General features: G+C 34.4%; 1 protein-coding gene across 50 annotated transcripts in view; it reads left to right on the forward strand.

Moving 5' to 3' along the window:
• PCM1 (pericentriolar material 1) overlaps positions 1–13,594 on the forward strand; it is a 38,187-nt gene that overhangs the window by 22,761 nt on the left and 1,832 nt on the right. For 10 of the 50 annotated variants that reach the window (XM_023925104.2, XM_023925113.2, XM_086888843.1 and 7 more), the window contains 17 exons: positions 79–269; positions 879–1,062; positions 1,713–2,071; positions 2,603–2,761; positions 3,549–3,605; positions 4,802–4,974; positions 5,055–5,183; positions 5,766–5,886; positions 6,226–6,363; positions 6,609–6,742; positions 7,831–7,965; positions 8,512–8,709; positions 9,129–9,188; positions 10,408–10,546; positions 11,235–11,380; positions 12,180–12,255; positions 13,174–13,424. In XM_023925104.2, the coding sequence (XP_023780872.2) occupies positions 79–269; positions 879–1,062; positions 1,713–2,071; positions 2,603–2,761; positions 3,549–3,605; positions 4,802–4,974; positions 5,055–5,183; positions 5,766–5,886; positions 6,226–6,363; positions 6,609–6,742; positions 7,831–7,965; positions 8,512–8,709; positions 9,129–9,188; positions 10,408–10,546; positions 11,235–11,380; positions 12,180–12,255; positions 13,174–13,424 (2,650 nt within the window). The remainder of the gene's footprint in view (positions 1–78; positions 270–878; positions 1,063–1,712; positions 2,072–2,602; positions 2,762–3,548; positions 3,606–4,801; positions 4,975–5,054; positions 5,184–5,765; positions 5,887–6,225; positions 6,364–6,608; positions 6,743–7,830; positions 7,966–8,511; positions 8,710–9,128; positions 9,189–10,407; positions 10,547–11,234; positions 11,381–12,179; positions 12,256–13,173; positions 13,425–13,594) is intronic. The other 40 variants (XM_086888837.1, XM_086888851.1, XM_086888816.1 and 37 more) reach the window with 8 other exon arrangements.

The following is a 13,594-nucleotide window of genomic DNA, read 5'->3' on the forward strand; positions in this document are numbered from 1 at the left end:
TCAAATTCAAATTAAATTTACAGTTTTCCTGTGATTTTCTTTTTTTTCCCCACGTTGTTATTTTTTCTTATTTTCAAGGCTGAAGCAAATGTTAAGTGATCTTATGCAGCAACAAGAAAAACAGTGTCAAGAGAAATCATCAAGAAAGGAGAGAGGCAGTAGTGCACCACCTCCTCCCTCTCCTGTTTTCTGTCCATTCAACTTCCCTCCACAACCTATGAACCTCTTTAGTGTTCCAGGATTTAATAATTTTTCTTCCTTTACTCCAGGTGAGTACTACTATAGGTGTGAGAAGTAACATGAATTTAAAAAATTGACATTTTCTCATTTAATTGAAATTTTAATGTGAATTTAATGAAACTTTGTTACTTTTTGTTTGTATTGAAATGGCCTTAAGCAGAAGTTTAGTATTTACTGCTGGTAATTGTATATTTTTACTTCAGTATGAAGAGCAAGACTCTGTCAGTATGAAGTTAGTTATACTTGAAAATGCTCACATCATCCAGCGTATGAAAAGCAATGTTTGATGCTTTTACATACCTTCAACAATCATTTTATAGTTGAAATCATGTTCTAAGTGAATCCTGTAATTGGAAGGTAGCACTTGGTAATTATTTCTGTTTCTCTTAGATCTTCAAACACTCATGTTTGTTATAAATGCCTGTAAATGGAGCATGTTAACCAATTTTTGTTCCAGTAGTGTTTGAAACCTGCACTAAAGATAAATTCTGTTTGTTTACAGTGCTTTCAGGATGAAAATAGTTCTTGCTTACTTCCCCACTGTATTTTTGCTTCATAATTTCATGCTGCCTCAAATTTGAATTTTACTACACAAATAAATGAGGTAAAATCTTCTGACTCTCTTGTTTACTTTGTAGGTATTAACTATAACCCAGTGTTCCCATCTGGTTTTGGAGATTTTGCACAGAACGTTTCTCCACGCAGCAGTGAGCAGCAGGAGCAACAACATCCTCTAGATCATAATACTTCTGGGAAAACTGAGTATGTGGCATTCCCCAAACCTTTTGAAAGCAGTTCCTCTAATGGAGCAGAAAAACAAAGGTATTTAATGTCAAAGTGCAGGTCTCCTTTAATAGTTTCTCTTCCCTTTTCTGGGGCTTGTGGGAATTCATCATTCATTAAGGGAATTTGTTGTCATAGAATTACGATATGAGCTTTACTTTCGCAATTTCTGGTTTAATTTTTTAAATTTTTTACAGCTGTGTTCCGCTTCTCTATATATTAATGTATCATTTAATGAACATTTTAAAATCAAATGCAGCCTTGGAGTGGTTTTGTAACACTTCCTGTGAGTGGAGGAAGATTTTGTTCATGTGGGATTGTTTTGAAACTGAGTTGTTTGAATTACTAAAGGATGTAAATTCAGTGAATGCTTATTTTTTTTCCGCTACTGTAGATTGTACTGAATATTGCTTTAAGAGATGTTTTATCTATGGTACTATTTGCGCACAGCAGTAGCTGCATAAATATGTTCATGTTGAAACCAGCAATAGATGGGAAGTTCTTCTGTTTTCCATTTGGAAGGGTTCTCTGGAATTATTTATTTTTCAGTATTCATTTGGTGTCTAAATAACAAGGGCAGATAATTTGCTTTACAGATAAACTGTTTGCCTGGTAATATGTGATGTTTATCTGAGAGACTAGGTTATGGTGTACTGAGGTTGGTCTGTGGGTCTTTTTTTTCCTGACAGAAGGACTCAGAGACAACCTGAAGAGGAAATGGAAAAAAGATCAACATGGCTTGATGATAGCCAAGAAATGAAAAAAGATGATCAGTCTCAGCTGAAAGCAGGTTTTGCAGTTTCAGTACAAAACATTGCTTCTGGTCATAAAAATCAGTGTGATAGGAACCGGAGAAGAGATTTTGATGAAGAGTCTTTGGAGAGTTTCAGTAGCATGCCTGATCCAATAGACCCAACTACTGTGACAAAGACATTTAGATCTAGAAAAGCATCAGCGCAAGCAAGCCTGGCATCAAAAGATAAAACACCCAAATCAAAGAATAAGAGGAAGAGTTCTTCTCAGCTAAAAGGCAGAATTAAAAATTCTGGTAGGTTGTAAAGTAATCTTGGATACTGTGACAAACTTGGGTTGGATTGTAATCATTATATTCCGGAGAATTTATTTTCCATAAATGGTAGCTATAATAATGAAAATAAGTTATTGAAATGACTTCATTTTATATAATACAACTGCATATGGTTTTTTAGGATTTCAGTAAATAGAAATAAATAACCAATTGAGATACCATGATTTAAAAGGATCATGGATGCAGATATGTGCAGATTTGAAATAACAAGGAGAATCTTCATTGTCTTCATGTTCAGACTGGATTATTTGCTGAAAAATATGCTTCATTGAAATTCTGAGGAAAGAGGGACAATAGTAGTATAGTAGTACTGTTGAGGTTGCTGAGGATTTAGTACTGCTGGATGACTTCAATGTACAGAGGAAGATTGTAGTCTAGGAAGCATCATTAATATTTTGCATCTTTAGGAGTGCCTTTGAACAAATTTTTTAAAGCAGTAAAACATTTTGTACACTGTTTCTTTATTTCTTCCTTTGCATTTTCTCCCATTAGGTTATGAAAGTGCAAGTGCTTCTAGTGTGTGTGGACCCTGCAAGAACAATAAAAGCAGACACTCTGATGACGTGGTTCATGCAAAGGTGTTCAGCAAAAGGAATCAGGAACAACTGGAAAAAATAATTAAATACAGTAGATCTACAGAAATGTCTTCAGGTACTCTCCTCTAAATGTCTAATTATTTTGTCAACTTGTGTGAGTAAGGGACCTTAGTTGCTAGTGTGTTACTTGAACGCAGTGCATTTTGACAGGAAGACAGGACTGTATATTTAGTATGTGGATTTTGCATTTTAATTTCTAAGGATGTTGTAAATGTAAATGTCTAAAAAGTGGGATATTAATTGCTTTGGGGTGTTTTCTGTATATTAAGTACTTGATTAAAGTAATTTAGAAACCTGTTACAGTACAAGAAGCAAAAGTGTAACCAATCTCACCTATTTTCTGGTGATTTTATACAAAGTAACTGCAAAACTGATGAAACTTTCCTTAGCATTTAAACTACATCCTGTACTGCATACATGTCTCCTTCCTATTCGTGCTTAAATGAGCTCCATCAAGTATCATTCAAATTCAGTCTTATAACATCACATAAACACCTTCATTTTTGCCATCTGCACTGCTTTTCTTGTATCTAGGTCATAAAAATTCTCTCTCCTGTGCCTTTTTTGGTTCTGCCAGTATTTCTGTTTTGTTTGAGAGATGCGGAAATTTTAGTCATTGTAGCACAATATAAAGCTTTGCCAGTGTAGCTGTGTCCACACTAAGAGCTGTTTATTAGTGTACATAATAAATTTCACTGGTCAAGTTCTCATTCTCACAATAAGCAGCTCTGATGTGGTTTGGATAACTAAGCAGTCTTCCTCCTGCTGTTTTGTATAGACCCTGTCTTTATTTCTGGTGCGCATTTTTGTGTTTATCACTGTCTATCCCCACTTTCCTACAGCGCATGCTAGGAGAATTCTGCAGCAGTCTAACAGAAATGCATGCATTGAAGCGCCAGGTAATGCATTCACTGCTTAGCTTCAACAATATCCTATTACTTTTTTTTTTTTTTCTTCTCTTACCTTTGGTCCTATAACTCACTGTTTAGCAGATGTTCAAGATTAGTGCTATGGCAGCACCTTCTCTGTAACTGAGACGAGAGAAGTAACTTAATGAAATGCAGTATTACACCATGCTTTGAATTACAGTTGTGGAGAACATGGTTACCGCATTCTTGATAAGTAACAATTTACAAATAGAAAATACAGAGGTAGATACTACATCAAAAAACTGATTTCAGTAGGCATTTTTAGCATGTTTAAATGCTTCTGTATGTATGTATGCCTTCATACATATTATGTATGAAGGAGGGAAGCAAATTGTGGTAACTTTTCAAAAGTTGAAAAAGCTTGCCTGTGCTTAAAAAAATTGCTGATAATCAAGTTGCACAGTAATGTTTGCTGTTTTGCTGATAACTTCATTAACTTGAATACTAACAATTACACATCTGTTAAACTGAGTTTTCCAAATTTAACTATGTTTCCATTCAGCACTTTCCAAATAATGTATGTAATAGTTTGATTGATGTGATGCAAGGATAATACTTAATTTTCAAGTGAATGGGAGATTTATTAGGGAATACATTTTCTTCTCATACATATACAATAGGGTTTAAGGGTAGGAGGTTTTTTTTGTGAACTTGGGAGTGACACTAGACATGTATGAGAATGTAACTTTTATGTTGGGAAAGAGTGGCTTTCTTGAGTTGAGTCTAAAGCTTTCTTTAATGCTGCTTGTGTTGCAGAAGTGTGGACTGTTTGTACTATATACACTTGAGACCTTTCGCTATGTTTCTTGAAATGTCTTAAAACTCCATTTTCAGTGTTTAATACCTATTCTGAAAGCATCATTGTGGTGTGTGCATTATTCTCTATTACAAAGAATGCTTTCTAAAGGTATTGTCCAGAAGTGTAAAGAAAATTAATTTTATGATTGCTCTATTTTATATTTCATATATTAAAGATTGCATAAGGGATAATTTAAGCATGTTTGCCCTTCAGGAAATTAATAAGCTTCATGAAAGCAGCTTTATTAGGGAATCTGTGATGGTTGAGACATAATTTGTATACCTGTAACTTGCATACCTGCTAGGCAGTTGTCTATGAAATGGATGCCTGTCAAGGACTTAACAAGTTCCTTTATTTTTTTCTACAGAAACTGGTAGTGATCTTTCTATGTTTGAAGCTTTGCGAGACACAATTTATTCTGAAGTAGCAACTCTTATTTCTCAAAATGAGTCTCGTCCCCACTTTCTTATTGAACTTTTCCATGAGCTTCAGCTGCTAAATACAGATTATCTGAGGCAAAGGGCTCTATATGCTTTACAGGTATGCACAGAATTTTTTATTTTCAATATGAATCAAGCAAACCTTAGATCTTTTTTTACAGCATAGCTTATCTTTTCCAGGATATAGTGACCAGACATATATCTGAGAAGAATGAAAAAGGGAAGTGTGCAAAATCACTGAATTCTGCAACATGGGTGGCATCAAATTCTGAACTCACTCCTAGTGAAAGCATTGCCTCTACAGATGACGTAAGTTTTCAAATTCAGAAGCTACTGACGGCTTTTCCTGTATTTCAGTTAGCACACATACATGCTTGTCTACTGAAATATACTAGGGATTGATCATTAAAATTAGTATCGACTTACACAGACTACTCTAAACAACTAGTGGCAAGAGAATCAATGCAAAAGTGATAAAATGTGATAAGATTCTCAGTACTGCAAATGAATGACGTGTCAGGGATGAATGAAACATGGACAGGGATGTAAACTGGAAACTCATACGTTCAGAAAGAGACAAAATTCTCTTCTGAGTAAGGTCAGGGCAAATACTGATCACATGAATCTCTAAAAATTTTTGCTTTTTTGTATTTAAAAAATTACTTACACCTCTGTACAGTTCCTTGCATATTTTGTACTTGAAGTATTTGAAGCAAGTATGGTAGATTCACCTGAAGGGTTTATATCCTGAAAGTGGGTTGTTCTCCAGTCAGGCAGTCTGGTGATGAACCCTCATACCACAAGTCATTGAAAAGAACTGTGGACTTGTTCACACATATGTGAGAGTATGGTGTATTCCTTCTTTGTATTCAGTTGTCTGGTATGTTTTAGGAAACTTTTGGCAAGAACTTTCCTACAGAAGCATGTCAAGATTGTGAACAACCTGATGTGGACAATGGGAGTACTATGTCTACTTCTTCAAATTTTGAGCCCTTTGCCACTGATGATCTTGGTGAGAATGATGTGACTTACTGTTTTAGGTGTTACTCTCTCTCCCTAAATGCCTGCAACTGTCTGCACTTTTGTACACTGTTATTTGATTTTTAGATTGTGTAAATCACATGTTTTGTAAGACAAAACATAATTAAATTACCTAGTTGTGATACACTGAGTTTATCAAAGTAATAATATATTATAATAGCTTATTATATATCAAAGTAATAAAATATTATAACTAGTTATATATATATTTCAAAACTTAGAGCCTTAAAGTAATTTTTATTATTGTTTATTTGTCTATCAATTGAAAACTTTTTATTTAGATTAAAAAGTGTTTTTATTCTAAATTTAGGCAACACAGTCATTCACTTAGATAAAGCTTTGTCTTGGATGAGGGAATATGAGCGTATGAAAGTTGAAGCTGAAAGTACCCTTGACTCTGAGGGCTGCTCTAGTAATTTTCAGGGTGCTTCTACTGCTAAATTAGAAGGTATGCACATATACATATATTTTGCTTAGTTTTAGAAAATAATTATAATAATTATCAAGCTAAATTGCTTTCCTCTTTATTTAAAATGAAAACTTAGCAAAGTTTGAAAGGGTATTTACATACTTAAGGAAATAATGTTTTTTTTTAAAATAGAAAATAAGTTTTTGGAAGTGGTATTTATTGAATAGTAATGTTGAATGTATTAAATGTACTGCTTTTTTACTTTTTTTTAAAATTAAAACAAGGTCCAGGTACGAGTGAATGTCAGTCTGTGCCACAGTCAGATGATGTTTCTGCAGTTCCATGTCCTCGTATAGATACTCAGCAGCTTGACCGGCAGATTAAAGCAATTATGAAAGAGGTCATTCCTTTTCTGAAGGTAAGGGGTCTTTATAATATGGTGGGAATTAGAAGAATGAGAAAAGCACTTGTATAATTGCACAGAAGAACGTTATTTAAAACCTAAAGCTTGCCTCTTAGAAACAGCTGCCAATAAATATGTGTTCGGTTGCAGACCATGCTGAAGATTAAGAATTAGACACTTCCACAGCGTCTAATTCTTAATTAGATTCTTAACCCAAGATTCTGGGTAGTTTTTAGTAGGAGAAATAAAGAGTGAGGTTTCTAGATTTCATAGGGCAGGTGGACTTGACATCAAAAAGAGTAGAGGTTGCTTGTTTTGGAGCTGACAAAATTAAATATAGGAAAGTTTGAGAATGTACTTCTGAAATATTTGGTGCCTTTTAGCAGACAGAACTGAGATCACTAATTAAAACGGTTACATATACAATAATAGGGTATGTTTTAAGAATACTTCTGAGTAGTTGAATTTAGCATTGTTTTCTCCTCTTTACAAATATATTTAAAGTTGTTGAGATATTTTTAACTTCTGTGACTACAAAGAAGAAATGTTCTTTAAAGGAGAAATAGTCACAGTTCCTCCTTTGCAAGGTTGGAGAGCAGAGAAGATTGAGTTGTTAAATAGTTAAGGCATCTCCCTGTTCTTTTTTATATGTATACAGAGTGTATAAGCTTAGGATTGTCTAATAAGGTATTTGGTTGATACTAGGTTTAAAAACTGTATATTGTTGATACATCAGAGTACCTGAAAACCTGGTTTTTATTTGCAATTTCAAGGCTGCATGTAACAGTAGATATCTTAATATACACTTTAATGCACTTGTGTACATAGCCACAATATATGAGGCTTCTTAGTTTGGCCAAACATTGTAAGATGGCAAGTACTCATGTACTGGAAAACTGAGATAAATCTGTATGTTGAGACCAATCAGTCATTCATGAAGTATGGTGTTTGTGAGATTGATTAGGACTTTTTTTGGTGGACTGTTTCTTTAGTGGATATTTAGTGGACAGGTGGTTTTTTTTAAAATTAATTTCTGTAATTGGGTTGATGGCTAGTTTTTCTTTTGAAGTGGTAACAAAGCTCATTCTGTGATACTTGTGTAGGAACACATGGATGAAGTATGCTCTTCTCAATTACTGACATCAGTAAGACGTATGGTCTTGACTCTTACACAACAAAATGATGAAAGTAAAGAATTTGTGAAGTTCTTTCATAAGCAGCTTGGCAGTATACTTCAGGTTAGTAGTTTTTCAGTGCTGTTTTGCAACACTCAAGTTGGCTAATGAGCAGCAGATAAATTTCAGCTTCTCTGAAGTTGTATTTTACACCTTGAATAACATGGTGTTCTCCCTCAGCTTTGATGCAGTGATGAGGTATTACCTTAGTTCCCAAACTAATGATTTACTGCACACAGAACATCTTTTCTGTCACAGCCAGGTGACAGTGAGAGGTGTATCTCTGGCCTGTGGCTGTCTTCAAGGAGAGCTCTGGTGATGCTTTTCTTGGACAGCTTGTGTAAATTCCTGAAAATCTGTAGTGTGCACTTTTTCATTCTTTTTTTCCTACAAACATGGAGTTTAAATCATGAGCTTATTAAGTTCTGTGTTATGTGACTGGAGATTCCATGGAAAATCTGTTTAAGACACTAAAACGTTTTTTAAAAATATGAGCTAATATATATATATATATGTAACTAATTTTGAGTTATTAGAAATATGAAAAATACTTAGTCTTTAAAGCTTGAAAGCATGTTTCAGAAACTGAAGAATTATTTTTCTTCACAGGATTCACTGGCAAAATTTGCTGGTAGAAAATTAAAAGATTGTGGGGAGGATCTTCTTGTGGAGATCTCTGAAGTGTTATTCAATGAATTAGCCTTTTTTAAACTCATGCAAGACTTGGACAACAACAGTATTTCTGTGAAGCAGAGATGTAAACGAAAAATAGAAACTACTGAAGTAATGCAGACTTATGCTAAAGAGGTTTGTTTTATTTTATTTTTGAAAATTGTAGCTTTTCTGAGATTGCTGAATATGTGTATTTTCTAAACTAATTTGATTACCTTATTTGATACTTTACATATGTTTATTTATTTATTTTACCAGTTGCTGTGTAATCACAGTATTGTTTGTGTACTTGTGTGTTTCCTCAGTAGGGGCAAGTTCTGTGTTGCAGATGAGTGTCTGTTACGGATACCTAATTGTATAGACTTTGTTCATAATTCAGAGGAAATGTTTTAATGGTTATATGTGAACTAAAGTCCCTGTGGCTTCCTGCTGTTTTAAGATAGCAGTTCTTAGTAAGATTAGCATTTCAGCCTGGCTTTCAGAAAGCTGTAGTTTGATTCAGTATTTTGAAGTTATTTCAGTTTAGAATTGAAGACACTTTGTGTTTCTTCTAGGCAAAAAAAGGTCTCCAGGTGGATGTTTGTTCTTCTGTTGAAGATGTTGATGAGGACAAAGTATGTGTGTGCCTTTCAACTGTCTTTATTCCTCAGATAAGTTCGAAGGTCACTTAGTGTTACTGTTGTCTGTCATAGGAATCAAGTATCTGTAAGCAGCCCGTTTTCCAGTCTTTAGAAATGTATTAATCTTCTTTCAGTGTTATTTTCAGTGATTTATTTTATCAAAGTAACAAAATAAATTATAATTTCCATTTCTAAGGACAGCTTAACTATTTTTAGCAGTTTACATTTTCCTTTTTAATGGTATGGAATAAGTTGATTTATTTTCCATCTTCAGGAGAAGGTAGATGTTTTGCATTGGGACACGTGGTATTTGAGGTTTCAGAGTCCAAGCCTGCCTGTGCTCTGGCTATGAAATGTTAGTGCTCAGAATTTGTCCCTTTCCAAGTTTCTTTTGAAAACCACTGATATCACTGTGGGGATATGTGTTGTGTATGAAGTTTTAAATGGTCTGCTGGAATGTTCTTTCTCCAGCCAAGGGAATGATACAGGTATATATACTAAGTAGAATGTTGATTGCTTTCTGATATGGATACAGGTATAGGAGTAGGTGTGTGTGGGAGTGCAGTCAGTGCTTGCTTCTAGGGCTTAGAGCTTCTGTCACACTGCTTTGGAAGTAAAAGTGGGAAGCTGTACATCACTTGTTACCATTGCTGTAGTGTAGAGGAGTTCTTTCAAGATTTGGAGTCAAACTCAGGGCTGTACATGAGATTGATATAGGAAGAGCAGGATTTTCTCATTCAGCATATTTAGCAAATCATTCAGCAGAGAGACTGCTGAGGAGATGCTGCTAAAGAAATGACTGCATTAAAGAAAAGCTGCAGTTAGGAATATTTTTGCTCCTCATTACGAGGAGCAGGGAAGTTGCTGGAAGGTAGTTGTGCAGATGTGTCTGTCTTCTTGATAATGGCAAATCTAATTTAAAGGATTTTTTTAACCTAGCATGCTAATCAATGTCAACCTTTTCAGATAATGACATACTCGGTAGCTATGAGGCCTTCAGAGCTGTGTCTGAACAGGGCCATGATCTCTTACAGGAAGTTCTGACACTGTTTTAGGAGTATTGTTCTGCTGCATTAATTTCAAGACCATAAGGACTACTTAAACAGATTTTTAGTAGATACACTTAACTTTTGAGAAACAACTCCTTTATGCAGAAACCATAGCATAGTCTTTAGTTAAACATGAAATTGCACAGTATTTCATGTTTTCCTAGGACAAGGATGAGACTGAAACTGCTAAACAAGTACCGGACTCAGAAGTGTGTGCTGGTAATGGAGTGCCTGAAAGTATTAGATCTGATGCGTCTGATCAAGAGGAAGATGAGGAAAGTGAAAGCGGTCCAGTAGCAATAAGTAAGGCACTTGTATATAGCTCATTGTTCAGTGCTTCTACTGTAGTTTTTACCAGCTAATTTTACAACAGGACTTGCATGAAGTTGTGCTGTGTAACACCTTCTCTCACAGATTTTACAGTCACTCCATTGTCAGTGAAATTTTTGCAGTACTGTATTTCCTAGTGTTATGTCAAAAGTTAAATATTCCAATTAGAGGAGCTAATTTTTTTCATTATCAGTAGATCTGTAAAAATATATTAGAAATAGGTTCATTAAGTTATGTGTCTTGTCTCAAATTAACTCAGAGTTTCTCAGCCTTTAACCTGAATGATGTGAAAGCTGTGCAAATTTTATGCAGTTTTTCATTTAAATAATGTGGCTTTTTAAAATGCGCTTTTATTTTAAAGTAAAGCTTGCATATATTTTTTTTTTTCCAGTTTTTTTTTTTTTCTTACACCAACTACTTCTGGCTTGGATTCCTTTACCATTTACATTCTTTGCACCAACTTGTTTAATAACTTTGGCATTTCACACCAGCACAGGGGTGTTTGTTCATAATACAGCTGATGTGAAACATACAGGTCTTTGAAAGTTAAATCACTATATCTTAATCTTAAAGAATGTTTTGAAGCAAGCAGTATCATTGCATGAAATTCCCCAAAAGGATTTGGCAATTCAAAGGTGGTTTTACATTGATTTGTCTTTAGGTTTATCAAAAGCAGAAACCCAAGCTCTGACTAACTATGGCAGTGGAGAAGATGAGAATGAAGATGAAGAAATAGAATTTGAGGAAGGACCTGTTGATGTGCAAACATCACTACAAGCTAGCAGTGAAACAACTGAAAATGAACAGGTACTGTCAAAATCATAAAAGCAAAACAAACCTATGCCAGTGCACAGCTTTTCACTACATATTTATATGTACCTCATCTTTTCTTGTTATACTGTTTTTGTACTATTGAAAGTAAAAGAATAATAAAAGAAATTGTATGATACCAGTAGCTGCTACATGCAAAATGTGGCATTCCTCATCCAAATTTATTACAGTTGATGCCATAGTGGATGGATGGACAGAGACAGAATTAATGTTTACATCTGCTATGAGAGAGGAAAAAATGTTAAGCTGCAAGTGAGAAGTTAAACTTTCAGAAAAGCATGAGTTTAAGCCTTTAGTTCCTTCTCTGTGTTTGCTGAGATAAAGTTCTAATTGGGAGTAATTCACTCTTGTATTCTAACATGTCATTTGTTTGTCTTTCCTCCCTTTTGTGATAATTATTTCTGGAAAATGGTGAAATGTGTTTGGGTATGATTGTCATTTCACTGTTAGGTTTCTTAAAAACATTTTAATGTGTGTGATCTGGATTTGGAGAATTGTCAGTTCTTTACATATTGAATAAGATTGACAATCTATTGAAATTTTGGTTTGCTCAACAGGTATTAACATTTGGCAAGGATGTAATTGGAACATTTTACTTTAAAGGCTAAAACAGTAGATCTTTTAAGTGGGACCAAAGAGTTTACCTGGGAACCTGCTGTCTTTATTTCAAACTAGTGAAAAGACAATTTCATGGAACAAGTGTGCAGTGTGTTTCTAGTTAGTAAAAGCTGATCAATAAAATAATTTTCTAACTAATTTTTACCTTCCCCAATAGACTTTAAACCAAGAATTGAGTAAGGCAAAAAGCAGTGAGATTCTGTCATCAGAACAAGAACCTGTTAATGTTAAAGGTAAGCCTCATACGCAGTAACTGAGAGACTAACATTTCCATATGAATTTGCACATGGTGAGAATTGTCTTGGACAGTGCCTGTGATACATGTAATTAAGAGAAAGATGATCACATTTACTGGACTGTCTTTTTCATGGAACTCTACCAATTGCCTGGATGTACCCGTGTTGATACTGACACAAAAATCTTTTTAAAGAGGAAACATAGAATAATCTTTCTTAGGTAGATGTGATTTTGATGCTTGACATGAGCAAGAATTTTAGCTGATTGCTGCAGCTCTTGGCACACAACTGTATCAGAATTAATACATGTTTTGATGTTTAGATATGTCTTGTACTTGGTTTTTCTGCTACTGCCATTTTACTAGTTATTGAAATTACTTATTTGTTTCTGTGAGTTATGTTGTAAATGCCTAAGAGCAAAGAAATTATTTTTCATCAAAAGAAGGAAGCATTACTGGGTTGTGTGAATGTTATTTCTAGTGCAGCTGTTGTTACTACCACCTCCCTGTGTTCTTCTGTTGCAAACATGAACGTTGTTCTTGGCCTTTTTTTGTAGACTAAAAATCAATATTAGAGTGGCAAAATATTAAGGAATTTACTGTTATGTTCTCATACCTAGAAGTAATATTTTATAATAGCTCACTTAGTTCTGGAAGTTGTTTTTTGTGTGTTTTTTAAAAACTGTACTGAGTCAGAAATCAAGTCACCCACTCTTATGATAAATTGCTTATACTTAAGTGTGTAAGTGTACAAATAACTTCAGCCAGCTATGTGTTTGTCTGAGAGACTATAATTCACTTTCATTGCTCATTTGTATCTTTGGATCATAATTTTAAAAATAATAATCTGGCATTTTTATATGTTCAGAATATTTTACTAACTCTGCCTAGCTAAAATGCAATTCTATGGTTTTAGGTGAACAAGATGTGGCTACAACTGTGCCTCATTACCTCAGTGTCATGGAGAATACACCAGCTTTAACAGTTGATACCCCAGAATCGTTTATAACAGACACTGTGAAAACAGAAGGATCAAGCTCCTCTTTAGCAGTGAATGAAACTCAAACACCAGATACCACGTGTGCAGAAAACAAATCTGGTGCAAGTTCTGAGAGCTCCATGGCTGGCAGCCCTGATACAGAGTCACCTGTGCTAGTGAATGAATATGTATGTATATATCAGTTAAGATACATCCAAGAGAAATAATAGGCTTTTTTCTATTTCAGTGTTATTTCTGGTTTTCAGTCATTTTGTTTCCGTCTGCAAATTTGATGTGCGCATTGGTTTTTTTTTTATGTACTTTAATAGTTTTGGAGGGAAAAGAAAACAAAATAGCA

The sequence above is a fragment of the Cyanistes caeruleus genome, chromosome 5 (genome assembly GCF_971803275.1).
Source record: "Cyanistes caeruleus chromosome 5, bCyaCae1.hap1.1, whole genome shotgun sequence".
NCBI classification, from domain to species: Eukaryota; Metazoa; Chordata; class Aves; order Passeriformes; family Paridae; genus Cyanistes; species Cyanistes caeruleus.